Raw genomic sequence first — 13,284 nt, 5'->3', positions numbered from 1 at the left:
TGCAGTGGGGTAATCTTGGCTCACTGCAACCTCCACCTCTCTGATTCAAGTGATTCTCCTGCCTCAGCCTCCCAAGTAGGTGGGATTACAGGTACACCCTACCATCTCCAGCTAATTTTTTGTATCTTTAGTAGAGGCGGGGTTTCACCATGTTGGCCAGGCTAGTCTCGATCTCCTGACCTCGTGATCTGCCTTCCTCGGCCTTCCAAAGTGTTGGGATTACAGGTGTGAGCCACTGCGCCAGGCTGATATAGACAGGCCACCCCGTTCTGGATTTCTGTGTCACTGACTCCCTTTATCCACATGGACCATCTTCCCAGAAATCTCACAATTACTCTGGTCTCTTTGGGCCTATGTGCCTTGGTAGATACACCTAGGCCAGCCTTTCAGCCTCTCTTCCATTTCTTGATTATTGCTTGCCCAGTCTTAGACTTCCTCCAACATCCCTGTAAAATTCCTGCTCTTTCACTGAGTCCTCCCTGATTCTCTAAATTGATGTTCTGGCTCCTCCTCTGTGTGATGTGGGCATGATCAGGTGTTCTCTACCAAGAGTAATTATAAAATAAACTGTAGTAATAATAATGATCATAATAACAACAGTAGATGAAAACAATTAACTTCTCTTAAATGTGTTGAAAGAACTTTATTTGTTTTATCTCATTTAATCTGTGTGGCCTCTTGGTAGAGAGGTACTATTATGCCCATTTTACAGTTGTGGAGACTGAGGCCTAGAGGGCTAAGTACCTTGTCCAAAGTCATGGAGCTATGTAAATGTAAAATCTGGATTTGAATGCAAGTGGTTAGATTCTGATGTGAACAAGCTAAATTCCCAGTCCAGGCTGCCCCTCTTTTGAGCAGAGAATGTGTTCGATTCATCTTTGCTTCAGCTGCTGCACTAATTCAGCACTAAGCATCTAGAGAACGTTTGGATAAACAATCAGTGAAGAGCTCAACTGGGAAAAAGAAAAATGGCTCTTCTTAGGCGTTGGCTCCGGTGACTCACGAAGCAGGCCCGTTGCTCTCCTGTGTATTAAAGCAACCTGGAGAAAAGCACATTCACTGAGTCCTAGGCCTGGAATGATCTTTCTTTTATAATATTCATCCAATGATAATGCAAACCCATGACAAATCTATAAATGTGCCCCACCTTCACTTCTAACTCTGCAATTAAAAAAAATTAATACAAAACTCTGGGATAAGCATGCTGCTTCCAGGATTAGCCTTAATCTTTTTTCAAACATAACCCCAAAGAAGATCATTTATTTCTTTTTCTTCTCATTTTTAAATGGAGAAATGTTAAGAATTTAGGAATGCAGACGCAGATGAAATTACAATGTCTTTCCAAAATGCCAACAAAAATGCTCAGTCTGATGAGATCCCCTGTGGCATGAGTTTGTTTAAAAAATCCTGTCTACTCATTCTCTTGTTTTTGTTGGCAGACAGATGTATTTTAAGTAACCAACATTGAGTTCTTCACTTCTGGTCCTGTAGGTATCGCTGGGCAGGTGTCCATAGATGCCAACGGAGACCGATATGGGGATTTCTCTGTGATCGCCATGACTGACGTGGAGGCGGGCACCCAGGAGGTGAGCGTGCAAGACCTCTTCTCCAGTTGCTCTTTCTGCTCGTGGGTACTCTGAGGAATGCATTTGTTCTCATGGCCAAAGAACTGTCTTCATGTAGCTTCCAAATAAAAATGAGTTGAAAAACCTTAACTTTTAGTTGAGGGTATCAAGGAAGACTTCAGGAGATGGTTCCAGATTTATTGTAAGTGGGGAAATCCTACCTTTCAAGTGGCCAAGAATCACACCCTAGTCTTATGCATGAGGGTCATCGGGTGAAATCAGTAAAGTGAAACTGCATTCCCTCCATTAAGATTTGAGTTTTTTGGGGGAAGTTTGGGAGGGTGGGTGGTTACAAACTCAACATGTGTTAATGTTTCAAAAGATGATGTAGCTTCAGGATAGCATCGTGAAGAGAAAAGAGTGCCCTGGACACAAAGACGAGTCTCCTGTGCTTGGGAGTGTGAACTCTCTGCTTCAGTTTCCTTAGCTGTAACATAGAAATCATAACGTCTTCCTGGCTGATCTCACATGATTGTCACGGGAACAGATCAAATGAAGCCTAGAAAAGTACTATCCACATTTTAAATTATAAATATGCATATAAAATCATACAAATATGCAGTACTTCAGCAAAGAACGCCACTTCCTCTGTTTCCTTGATTGCCAGCTCCCAGGGTCATCGTTCCAGCACCCTTCATGGGACCTGGCATATGGGACTTGCTGTTTTCCTCTTTGTTTTTCCTGTTTATCAGGTTGCTGCAAAAGTAACTGTGGCTTTTGTCATTATTTTTAATCATTTATTTTTAATGGCGAAAAACTCAATTACTTTGCATCAACCTAGATGCCTGGCTCTTGTGGGAAGTGCTGAAGCAGCAGGACTCATCCTCACTATGTTTAATGAATGATTTTTTTTTTGCCCACTGAGTGGTCTGCGTCTCATCTGTATTCCTGGTTCCCCCCTGGGAAAGGTGGGTTGAGACTGTTCTGTAGAGTCCATTGTGAGGTTGCAGGGGAGAGGGTGTATAAAGCCCTTGGCAAGTGCCCAGTATACACCAGTGATGATTATATTTTGGTGGTGATCTAGACTTCCTCTTACTATGACCTGACGTGGCCTGCGAGAACCTGCTGCGCCTCAGCCAGGAGAGGGGGAGGAGATGTCACCAGCCACTTGGGGGCCATGTGCTTGTTTTCAGACAAAAGAGAAATGACTCCCGAAACCTGGGTGGGAAGGCACTTCTAGATCAGGGGTTGAGGAGCTGATCAAACCATCATTTTAACCAGAAGCTGAGGGATGACCGTGGAATTAAGCCATAACAGAATAACAATTTTCCAGGGGCCAGAGGAGCCAACTAAGAGAGAGAGAATTCAGCCAGGAAACTGGAGTGCAAATAGGGTGGATTCATCAACGAGGAGAGTGCAACTGTTTTTTTTTTTTTGAGACAGAGTTTCACTCTGTTGCCCAGGGTGGAGTGCAGTGGCACAATCTCGGCTCAATGCAACCTCTGCCTCTTGGGTTCAAGCGATTCTCCTGCCTCAGCCTCCTGAGTAGCTGGGATTACAGGTGCCCACCACCACGCCCCGCTAATTTTTTTTTTTTTTGAGATGGAGTTTTAGCTCCTGTTACCCAGGCTGGAGTGCAATGGCGCCATCTCTGCTCACCGCAACCTCTGCCTTCTGGGTTCAGGCAATTCTCCTGCCTCAGCCTCCCGAGTAGCTGGGATTATAGGTGTGTGCCACCATGCCCAGCTAATTTTTTGTATTTTTTTAGTAGAGACGGGGTTTCACCATGTTGACCAGGATGGTCTCGATCTCTTGACCTCGTGATCCACCTGCCTCGGCCTCCCAAAGTGCTGGGATTACAGGCTTGATAATTTTTATATTTTTAGTAGAGACAGGGTTTCACCATGTTGGCCAGGCTGGTCTTGATCTCCTGACCTCATGATCCACCTGCCTCCCAAAGTGCTGGGATTACAGGCCTGAAAGTGCAACTCTTGAAGGAATAGTCTGCCCCCTGGAAGTGGTGAAACAGGAGGTTCCTGAAAGATGCACTTTAATTATATGTTGAACAATTGAGGGCCGTGAGGCTGGGTACCTGTCATATGCTTAACTCTGGTACACAATGGACCCTGGCTGTCCTTCACATGCCTGTGAAAGTAACTTGGGCCTTACAATAATGGCTGATGGGGTGGGCTGCTCTGGGTCAGATGGGTGGGGCAATTCCCTATCCGATGAACAAAACAAGCCAAGAATTCTGAGACTGTTGTTTTCCTAGGGGAAAAAAATCCTCCCTTTCCCCTAGGTGGTAGTGACCGAAGACTCCTAGGGGCAGCTCTGGCAGGGCTGGGCTGTTAGTGAGGGCGGGCCCCCAGGGGCACCACTCTCCCTGCTTCCCACTCTTCATGCCCTCTTGAGAGCACCATTAGCCAACTCAAATGTTGACTTACAAGGTCCCCAGAACACACGCCATGGCCATCAGTGTGGAAGACAGAGGAACCTGCCCAATGTATCCCGATTTTCTGAAGCACCTGCTGTCCTTGCCCTGGAGACAGTGATTTGATGACTTGCCCAGAGGAAGCTGGTTTAGATCAGGCTGTGCATTTTGGGGAGGAGTTGTGGAAGGCTGTGAGCTTTGTGCCTCCTTTAACCTTTCGGTTTGTATATTTGTTTTTTGCCTCTATATAGGTTATTGGTGATTACTTTGGAAAAGAAGGTCGTTTTGAAATGCGGCCGAATGTCAAATATCCTTGGGGCCCTTTAAAACTGAGAATAGATGAATCCCAAATTGTAGAGCACACAAACAGCTCTCCCTGCAAATCATGTAAGTCCAGAGACTTAATTTTCTACTCATGCCATCTCCTCTAAGCTCGGCGTAACATACGTTTAAAACCCAAGTTTTCTGGGGGCTTACATTTTGGAAGTTCACATTTCTTTCTCTGATGTGGTAAAATGCATGGGAACAGTTCACGAACTGGCATTTTGCGCTTATCAGAGGCTTTCAGGTTTTCCTTCCCTTCCAGCCTTCTCTTCCACAATGGGAGAATGTTTCTCCCTATTTGTACATCTCTTACTGTAATCCCTTGGCTAGTTCATGTTTCCACTTTTAGAGAAAATCAAAATATCAGTTAGTAAATGTCATTCACTTATTCTTCTCTCATAGCAAGTCTCGTTCTGATTTTCCAGGTTTGTGGTTACTTTCCAGCTCCTCAGAACCAAAGAGATAACACCCCTTAAACATCTGAACATCCACACATTGGCAAATAAATGTAAAATGTATTATTTATGAACACATTTGTATGTAAGTAGAGAAACAAGTGGATGTTCTCATACGTAGCTTACAAATGGGAAAGTTGTTAGAAATCATTGTTTTAGAGAATAAGGTAGTGAGGGAGAACAAAGTGAATATAGGTCTTTCAGGAGGCCAGTTGGTCATTTTAGGCAAATACATGTGTGCTTTTGAAAGCATCTTTTAAAATGTTAGGTATTTATGTCTATGCAATAATTATGGGAAGGAGTGAAGGAGGAAGTGTGTTAAGAACACTCTGGAAGATTGGGCTTGTATTTGAAATCCCACTGTTGTCACTTGCTGGCTTTGTGACCCTAGGAGTGTTCCCTCAGCTTTTTAACTCTCAGTTTTCCAGTGTAAAGAGAAAGAAATGTGCCCAATGCATAAGGCTGTTTTGAGGATTACACACTATGATGCATTGAAAACTTCATACTAAACTCTAGGTACAAGTCAACTATTTATCATTTTTATATAATTGAGACACTACTGAACTTGATTGTTTCAAATTGTTATCCACATTTTCACATTTTGACATGAGACTCTGGCTTTGGTGAGAGAATATCTAAAAACAGAACATTGACCCAATGAATTTTTCATCACATCTTCTAGCACTTTGAAGTGCCATCATCCATCTGTGAAAATAAGAAGCCCTGGGTCAGTGTCCTGGTCCATCTGGTTGTCTTCTTTGACTTTATTTTTTTATTTTTGAGATGGAGTCTCACTCTGTCACTCAGGCTGGAGTACAGTGGCATGATTTTGGCTCACTGCAACCTCCACCTCTTGGGTTCCAGTGACTCTCCTGCCTCAGCCTCCTGAGTAGCTGGGATTAAAGGTGCTTGTCACCACATCCAGGTAATTTTTGTATTTTTAGTAGAGACGGGGTTTCACCATGTTGGCCAGGTTGGTCTCAAACTCCTGACCTCAGGTGATCCACCCACCTTGGCCTCCCAATTCTCTGACTTTAAACTCAAAAGATAGTGGCTATATCTGAAATCTTCTGTTCTTGTTTTCCTCTGATTCTTGAATTTGCTTCTGTTCTCATTGTGTCCACTCTCTTAATAGTGTGCTTATTTGTCTAGCACTTTCTCAAATGATTCTTAAGCTTTGCACTAGGCAAACCAAACCAAACCAAACCAAACCAAACCAAAACAACAACAACCCCCGCCCCCCAAAAAGCTAAGTGTAGGATTCCTTAGAAAATATTCTTGGAAAAAAAAGGAAAAGTTGCCTCCAGCAGGAAATCGAGGAACGTCTTGCAATTAATGAAATTTGAGGCATTTCCAATTATATCTCAAAATGAACCCTGGTTATCTATGTTTCTTTTTCAAGCAGGTGGCCTAGAAGAATCGGCAGTGACAGGAATTGTTGTCGGGGCCTTACTAGGAGCTGGCTTGCTAATGGCCTTCTACTTTTTCAGGTGAGGACCATTTGTAAAGGTACAACTCACTCTCCTCTACTGTCTTTGTCATTTGTTTTTGCATGATTCTCTTTGTGACTTGTCCACATCCTTCTTTCACCCAAGAAGCATGGTGGTTAAAAAATCTAAGCCATTCTTTTGGTGTGACCCCAGATTTGGTAGTCAGGGGGTTAGCGTACTGGGTGCTGGGGTCATGGGTTTCGATTATATCTCACTGTGGGACAGCGAGCTACTGCTGTACTTTGATCACAGATTTTTATTTTTATTTTTTTGAGATGGAGTCTCACTCACTCTTGCCCAAGCTGGAGAGCAGTGGCAGGATCTCTGCTCACTGCAACTCTGCCTCCTGGATTCAAGCGATTCTCCTGCCTCCACCTCATCAGTAACTGGGATGACAGGTGCAGGCCACCATGCCTGGCTAATTTTTTGTATTTTTAGTAGAGACAGGGTTTCACCATGTTGGCCAGGCTGGTCTTGAACTCTTGACCTCAAGTGATCTGTCTGCCTTAGCCTCCCAAAGTGCTGGGATTACAGGTCTGAGCCACCATCCTTTGATCACAGATATTCTCACAAGAATTCCTACCGCCTACCAAGTGAAGCAGTGAGGAGGGAATCTGGATAAAGGGGGGAAATCAACTTCCCCTTTCTCAGGCTTTCTCCAATTCGGAAATAGGTGCCTGGGCCCACCTTAAAGACAAGGAGGAAGTTCTGCATAGTCCATTCTCTCAGGCTGATCTGTGCTCAGTATCTGGAGAGCTCGCACTCTCACTCACCACTGTGGTTAAGCCCCAAGGCTTGCAAAATTGTAATAATGTATGGCTGTTCAAGGTACTGATTGTTCTGCCCCGTGAGGGTGGCCCATTCCCTTGTAATCTTTGGTGGTTGAGTTTGTGGTTTATTCATAAATCACTAGAGCAAGGTTTCTTTATTTCTACGTGGAATTGTAACTGGGCGTATGTGACACTTTGTGGGAACAATTATATTACTGTTCCTTTGGTCCCAGTACACATAGTTTGATTTTTTATCTAGGGCATATCCTGGGAGTCAGGGAGAACTTTTGTGGCCGAATAGACAGACGTAACCCCCAAGGCACCCAGGGAAGAAGGGGAAGGCTTGTTCTGTGGTATTTGGGAAAGCATGCCAATTTCTCTCTTGAATCAGGGCATCACGCCTGGGGGCACACTACTTTAATCTCTAACCAGGGGTTCATATTCTGTCACTTCTCATTTATCAACTCAAACCCAGTTGTCCCTTGAGGGCACTCTTTGTAAGAGAAACCATGGTATTTTGTAGCCAAGTTTTATTACATTCACTTTTTCTTTACCCAGGAAGAAATACAGAATAACCATTGAGAGGCGAAACCAGCAAGAAGAAAGTAATTTTGGAAAACATCGGGAGTTACGGGAAGATTCCATCAGATCCCATTTTTCAGTGGCTTAAGGGAAGGCTCCCCCTCCCCACAACACTTTTTTTTCTGCCTGAGATTCTTTAAGGAGATTGAGGGGATGAAAGAAATCAATGAAATAGAAGGAGTGTTCTTGAAGAATTCATTATTTTAAGCAGTTAGTCATTTCATTATAAAATTTCTTTAGAAGCTCAGGAACTATTATTAATCACCATCTGCCTCCAGGCCTTTCATCTCATGGCAAACAAATATAATCATGATATCCTGTCACTCTGCTAAATGTTCTCACTGTTTCAAGGGCATATGATTGGGTTTATGTTTTTAAAATCTGATGTCTCCATATCTTGATGGCTTTTGGGAGTATTTCACACAAGGGTATAAAACATGATATACTTAAATGAAATGTTTTGTAGCTAGAATAGAATATTTTTAAAAGTAGAACATTCTTGGAAAGAATTTCATACCCAATAAGGGGGAAATGTAATGAAAAATCTCAAGGTTGGAAATACAGCCTTACTCTCTCTAGAGCTGGAGGACAGATTGGTGGTTGAAGGCTTCTCTGTCCAATGTCTACATTCAGGTTCTGACTTCATATCTTGAAAAAGGGTTTCCTCCCTGTCTTTTTCAGTGTCTCATAAAAGCTACTCTGGAAAGTTGTAAATATTAGCGAGAGATGGGAGGATTGCAGATGAAAAGCAAGTCTAAAATATTTTCTTTTTGTTGTAAAAAAAATCCTATTTCACACTAACATTTTATTTTACAAGTATTTTAATCTTATATTTTGGTATTAGAAAAATTTGTCTATTTTTTCATTTTGAAGATTAACTTTTGCTTATATTTTAAAAGCATGGGTCAAGTGTACAACAAACCAATGATGATGAAAAATACTTTTCTTTTTCTCCCTGTTTCCTTCTTTCCCTTGGCCACAGCCAAATGCTAATTGCTGCTTTAATCACAGAGATGGGGAAATGTATTCAGATGACAAACTCTCCAGGAATATATCAAATTTTAACTCTTTGGCATTTTTACTGTTCAACTGTTTTAAATGCAAGTTATTTTAGGGTGACACTCCTTCCAATTCTGGCCAAATGATAAGTTTCAAGATCAAGAGTGAAAAGTTATTATAATTAAACAGACCTTTATAAAGGAAGGCAGCCCTTTTCTCTCAAGAACAACTTTGTTGAGAGTTACAACTTGACAGCAAGTACAGAAATGACGAATGTAAAACTTTTACACGTGGCATTTGCTGAAATTCCCAGTGATGATTTTGGTTAAAAGAGAGAACCTAAATATCTACTCTATTCCCTTTCAGTTAACTCCACAGAACTTCGTAGTCATCTATGAATAACTGTAAGAGTGGGTTAGGTGTGGAGATCAGAAATTTGGATAAAGTTGACTAAGTTTTTACTGGATATCTGCTTTGCACCCAGTAGTCTGCACATGAGTTTAAACTCAGGTCACCACTTTCACTTATACTTTATGGAGAAGATAAGACAGTGAGGGAGGAATGGGAAGCTGTCATGTCGGTGCACCGTCTTGGAATTACATAACTGGGGTCTTTCCTCAGTAACATTTTGAGCAGCTGAAAATAGTTTAAAAATTATCTTGATATCTATTAAAGGCCATGTCTATGCAGGAAACAGGAGAGTTTGAGCAATCCCTTGGTGGTGATGAAGGTGGTTCACACAAGTAACAGTGGAGGCAAAGGTAAGCGCAAGCTGCCTGTCCTACAGCTGGCCCATGTGTGTGTGCTTCCCTGGAGAAGTCTGCTTCTGTTGCTCCCACTTGAGTCACAGTTAACAGATTATTTCTCTGTGACGCACATTTCTCCTCTGTTATTTAAAAAATGGGAGCTGGGAAGCAGCTGAGAGGGTGTGTTAAATTAAGTACAATCAACTGAAACAACTCTGTTGTAGTTCTCTATGCTGGATGCAAAGGGAAAACTGTTGGATTCCAAAAAGGATGGAAGAAGAGGGCAAGAAGCACAGACTCCAGAAATTCTAGTGCAGGAAGAGAGTTTGAGAAGTAAAATCCAGGAAAGCAAAGCATTGGACCGCTTGGGACTTCCCAGAGTAAAAAAGCACGGAAGGACTGTATCCACTTTAGTTACTTGAATTGGAGAGCTTGTTTCTCTCTCATTTTTATTTTTCAATGATGTTTTCTTTATATTTTAGAGATATTCATTTTCTCTTGTGCTTGTAAAAAGCATTTACATTTCAAATCTATGTGCTTATTACAGGGGGACAAATAATTTACCTGGCTGTAGTCTTTGAGTATAACCACATCTAACCTTTTTAAAATTTATATAGCAGCCCATTAACACTAACATTTTTATAACAAATATATTCTATTTTAATGTCAGGTAGAGGAATAGTCCTAAACTTAATATGATAGCTCTAGATAAAGTCTTAAAGATAAGTGAGAATTTAGTATTCTAAAAATGGCAGAACAAATCATGAGGTTTCTGGATGCTATATCAATGTAAAATCAATTCTCATGCTAAGATTGATTGCTTATTTACATGTCAGTCATCTACTTTTTCTTCCTTAAAATTGGCATATAAATTACAAAAACTCTGTTAAGTTTGGAAAATTCCATTAAGTTGGAAACGTTGTTTAAAAGTATAGGTGCTTGGCCCAAGGTTATCCTGGATTCAGATCTCGAGATTAGTTTTGGGGATTTATGTTCCTAACTGCTAAGTAACATCTTTGACAACTCGTGATTTATACTCTACTGGTAGTCATATGTCATATAGTAAAATAAATAAGGCCTTAGTTCTTAAGTTATCCTATACATTTTTACCCTGAAATCCAGGGTGTTCAGATTACAAAATGTATTTTCTCATCCAGACTTCAGCTGACACTGATACAGGTCAACATGTGTAGATACTTTTTGGTGTTGTCTTATGGTCATCATTGTCATCTTAGATTTTTGGGTATGGGTGCCAGGTAGGGGAGACTCAGAAATGAAAGCATTCCCCAGAAAACTATCTGGAAAGCATTATCTGTATAGAATCCATCTCTCTCCCAAGACCGACCACAGGTTTCATGAGAAAGCCCCTGAAAACATCACATTGCTCCGAAGAACCATCAACTTGTCTCTTGCTGAACCACAGGCATGGTTCCACAAGCCCTACTGTAATTCTTTACATTTCAGAACCTGTGTTTAATGGAGGGAAGAGAGAAATGCATGGAAAAAGAACACCTCCTTTTCTCTTTTCTCTTAAATTCAAAGATTTGGAATGCCCCCACTTCTCCCTATTCACAGGCTTTTAGAATCATTAATTTACTCAAGGCACATGTGCCTTCTTTGCCCCAAATGCACCACTTTCCTTTTAGTTATGGCATGATACGCAGTCAATGATGAGATGAAGGCCATTGCATAGATCTCATGCAGACAGTGACAGATTCAGAAAGTAGGTTCCAGTGCTGTTTCTACCTTTTTGTAAGCAAGTATACAATGGCTATTTGTGGAAGTCTCTTTGGGAGACCAAATAGAGTATTATGCCACTGCGAGTGTTTAGAGACTGGAAAGAACAAGCACCTGTGTTTCTTGGGACACAAAGCACTCAGATCCTGAGTGGATGCAGACACAAGGGTAAATGCCAGCCCAAATTAGGCCCCTTGACCTATGTACATTTCATGGGTTTCATTTAATCTTAACCCATGGTTTGGGGCTACATGAGGACACTGGTAATGAGCTAAATTCTTATTCGATGGAAAAAACTGAAACTGTCTAAAAACACAGGATATGTTTTAGGGGCAATTGTGGAAGCAGAGAGAATGAGATGATGCTGTTCAGAGGGACCAGCTTCTTTTTCAGTTGTCTCTAGAACTGAAGAACAATCAATAATTTAGTCCCCCTTCAACAGTACTCAGCAAGAAGCGTGGGACATACTGAGCAAGAAGAATCAGAAGCTTGATCTTCTAAAAAAAACAGAAGAGGGTATCTTTGTCCACTGCCACTGTCTTTTATGCCCCTTTGCCCCCCACACCCACATCCAGCATTGCTCCAAGGATGCATTAGCATCTTGCCCATGCAGGTAGAAATTTGGGAGTAGGCCTCCATACTTCCTCGGGGGAAGAAAGACAAACTAGTTCTGGTTCTAAGAATGTAGCTGGCTTTTCATCAGAACCCTTATGCTAACTTGACCACACTTGCTCTCGGGGAAGTTCAAGCCTGCTATGTGCATAAACTCCAACAAGCCTGGCTTTGGTGTTCAGCATGCAGATTCCATAAATGTCTCTTGCAGGCATACCCCACAGCTAGACTGCAGGATTAAAATAACCTCCAAAAGGTGCTGGATTGGAGTTTGTTCAAATTTCTTCTTAACCACTAATGTTAATTCATACCAAATGCAAAGTATTCTAAACCAGCTGACGCTGTTAATGTTCACGTTTTAAGCTGCTTCAAACGCAGTGAAAGGGTTTCAACGGGAGCCAAGTCTCACGAGTAAAAATCCATTTTATAATAGCTCTGTGATGCATCAGGTGCAAGATGATTCGTAGGGGAGAGATTTGAACAAGCAGAATTACATGTTAGCAGAAATGCTGCATTGCTTTATTCATGTTTAAAGACCTACATTTCTATGCACAAGGAATAAAGGGCCCACTTACCAAGTGTAAATCACAATATAGGCTACCAAAATATTTCTTCTTTGCTAGGAGAACAAAGCTGTCACAGTGTGTAAGAGTTTGACAGAGATGGCTAAAAGAGAGGCAAATTCAGGTTTTGAAACGGTGTCCTGTTTATTGTTTAATGCCAAGATCTGAAAATCTTCAGTGTCTTCTAAGACGGAGATGAAGTAGCCTGCCAGTAGCACGTGGCTGCTGTGAGTTCGGTTATTACAAGCCTTTGTGAGGGGTCCTGGGAATCTGAGCTTTGTTCCCTGTGCTTGGTTGATAACTGAAACCAAGAGAACCTGGGATAGACCCTGTGGCAGATCAGTTCTGTGACCTCTGTCTTCTGGCCACATTATTCATTGTTAGTTTAAATACAGGACTACCAAACAGTACGAACCTATCACAAGTCTGGTAGAAATGTAAAAGTAAAAACTGCACAAGTTACGTACAGTTTATTATTCTAATGTACAACTATCTGCATATAATGTGATTTAATTTATTGTTGTTTTGTGTAGGAAAGGAGAACTAATGACTATGGATAAAACCCTTGTTTTCTATAATATATTTTATTTCTTGTGCAAATTGGTCATTTAAAATATCTACTTCATTTGGTGTTTGGATATAAATGTGTACGTGTCCTTGTAAATGTTTCTATTAAGCAAGAATGCCACACACTCAGAATATAACAATGTGTGTTCATTAAAAAATACATCCCACGGAAACCTTTTCCTGTTTATAATTCAACCAGCATACACTGCACATATCCATATTCTTTGAGGTCTTTGTGCTCTCCTGGGACTTGTTTAAGTAAAAGAGCAATCGGTGGGTCCGATGAATTGTAATGTTTGAGGGGGATACCCAAGAAAAGACTCAAGAATTTCTGCCAAGTAAAGGCAAATCTACAGAATTTTTAAAAGACAGCAAACCTTGAATTGGCAGGTAAGGGAAGAAATCTTCATGAATAGTAACCTTCATCTTGAGTCAGTACAGCT

The 13,284-nt window shown here is 41.4% G+C and overlaps 1 protein-coding gene across 4 annotated transcripts in view; it reads left to right on the top strand.

The window, feature by feature from the left end:
- Positions 1 to 13,014, top strand: part of NPR3 (natriuretic peptide receptor 3) — a 65,154-nt gene extending 52,140 nt beyond the window's left edge. The window contains exons 5-9 of one of the 4 annotated variants that reach the window (XR_013532671.1): positions 1,492 to 1,586; positions 4,248 to 4,383; positions 6,181 to 6,265; positions 7,594 to 9,377; positions 9,587 to 13,014. Coding sequence is in view for 2 of the 4 variants with exons in the window: in XM_035291714.3 (XP_035147605.2) it covers positions 1,492 to 1,586; positions 4,248 to 4,383; positions 6,178 to 6,265; positions 7,594 to 7,705 (431 nt within the window). In the remaining 2 variants the exon portion in view is untranslated. Of the gene's footprint in view, positions 1 to 1,491; positions 1,587 to 4,247; positions 4,384 to 6,177; positions 6,266 to 7,593 lie in introns of all 4 variants that reach the window. The other 3 variants (XR_004739965.3, XM_035291715.3, XM_035291714.3) reach the window with 3 other exon arrangements.
- The last annotated feature ends 270 nt before the right edge of the window (positions 13,015 to 13,284 follow it).

The sequence above is a fragment of the Callithrix jacchus genome, chromosome 2 (assembly GCF_049354715.1).
Source record: "Callithrix jacchus isolate 240 chromosome 2, calJac240_pri, whole genome shotgun sequence".
In the NCBI taxonomy this organism is placed as follows: domain Eukaryota; kingdom Metazoa; phylum Chordata; class Mammalia; order Primates; family Cebidae; genus Callithrix; species Callithrix jacchus.
The sequence above is the reverse complement of the archived record's forward strand: the minus strand, read 5'-3'. Positions and strand labels throughout refer to the sequence as shown.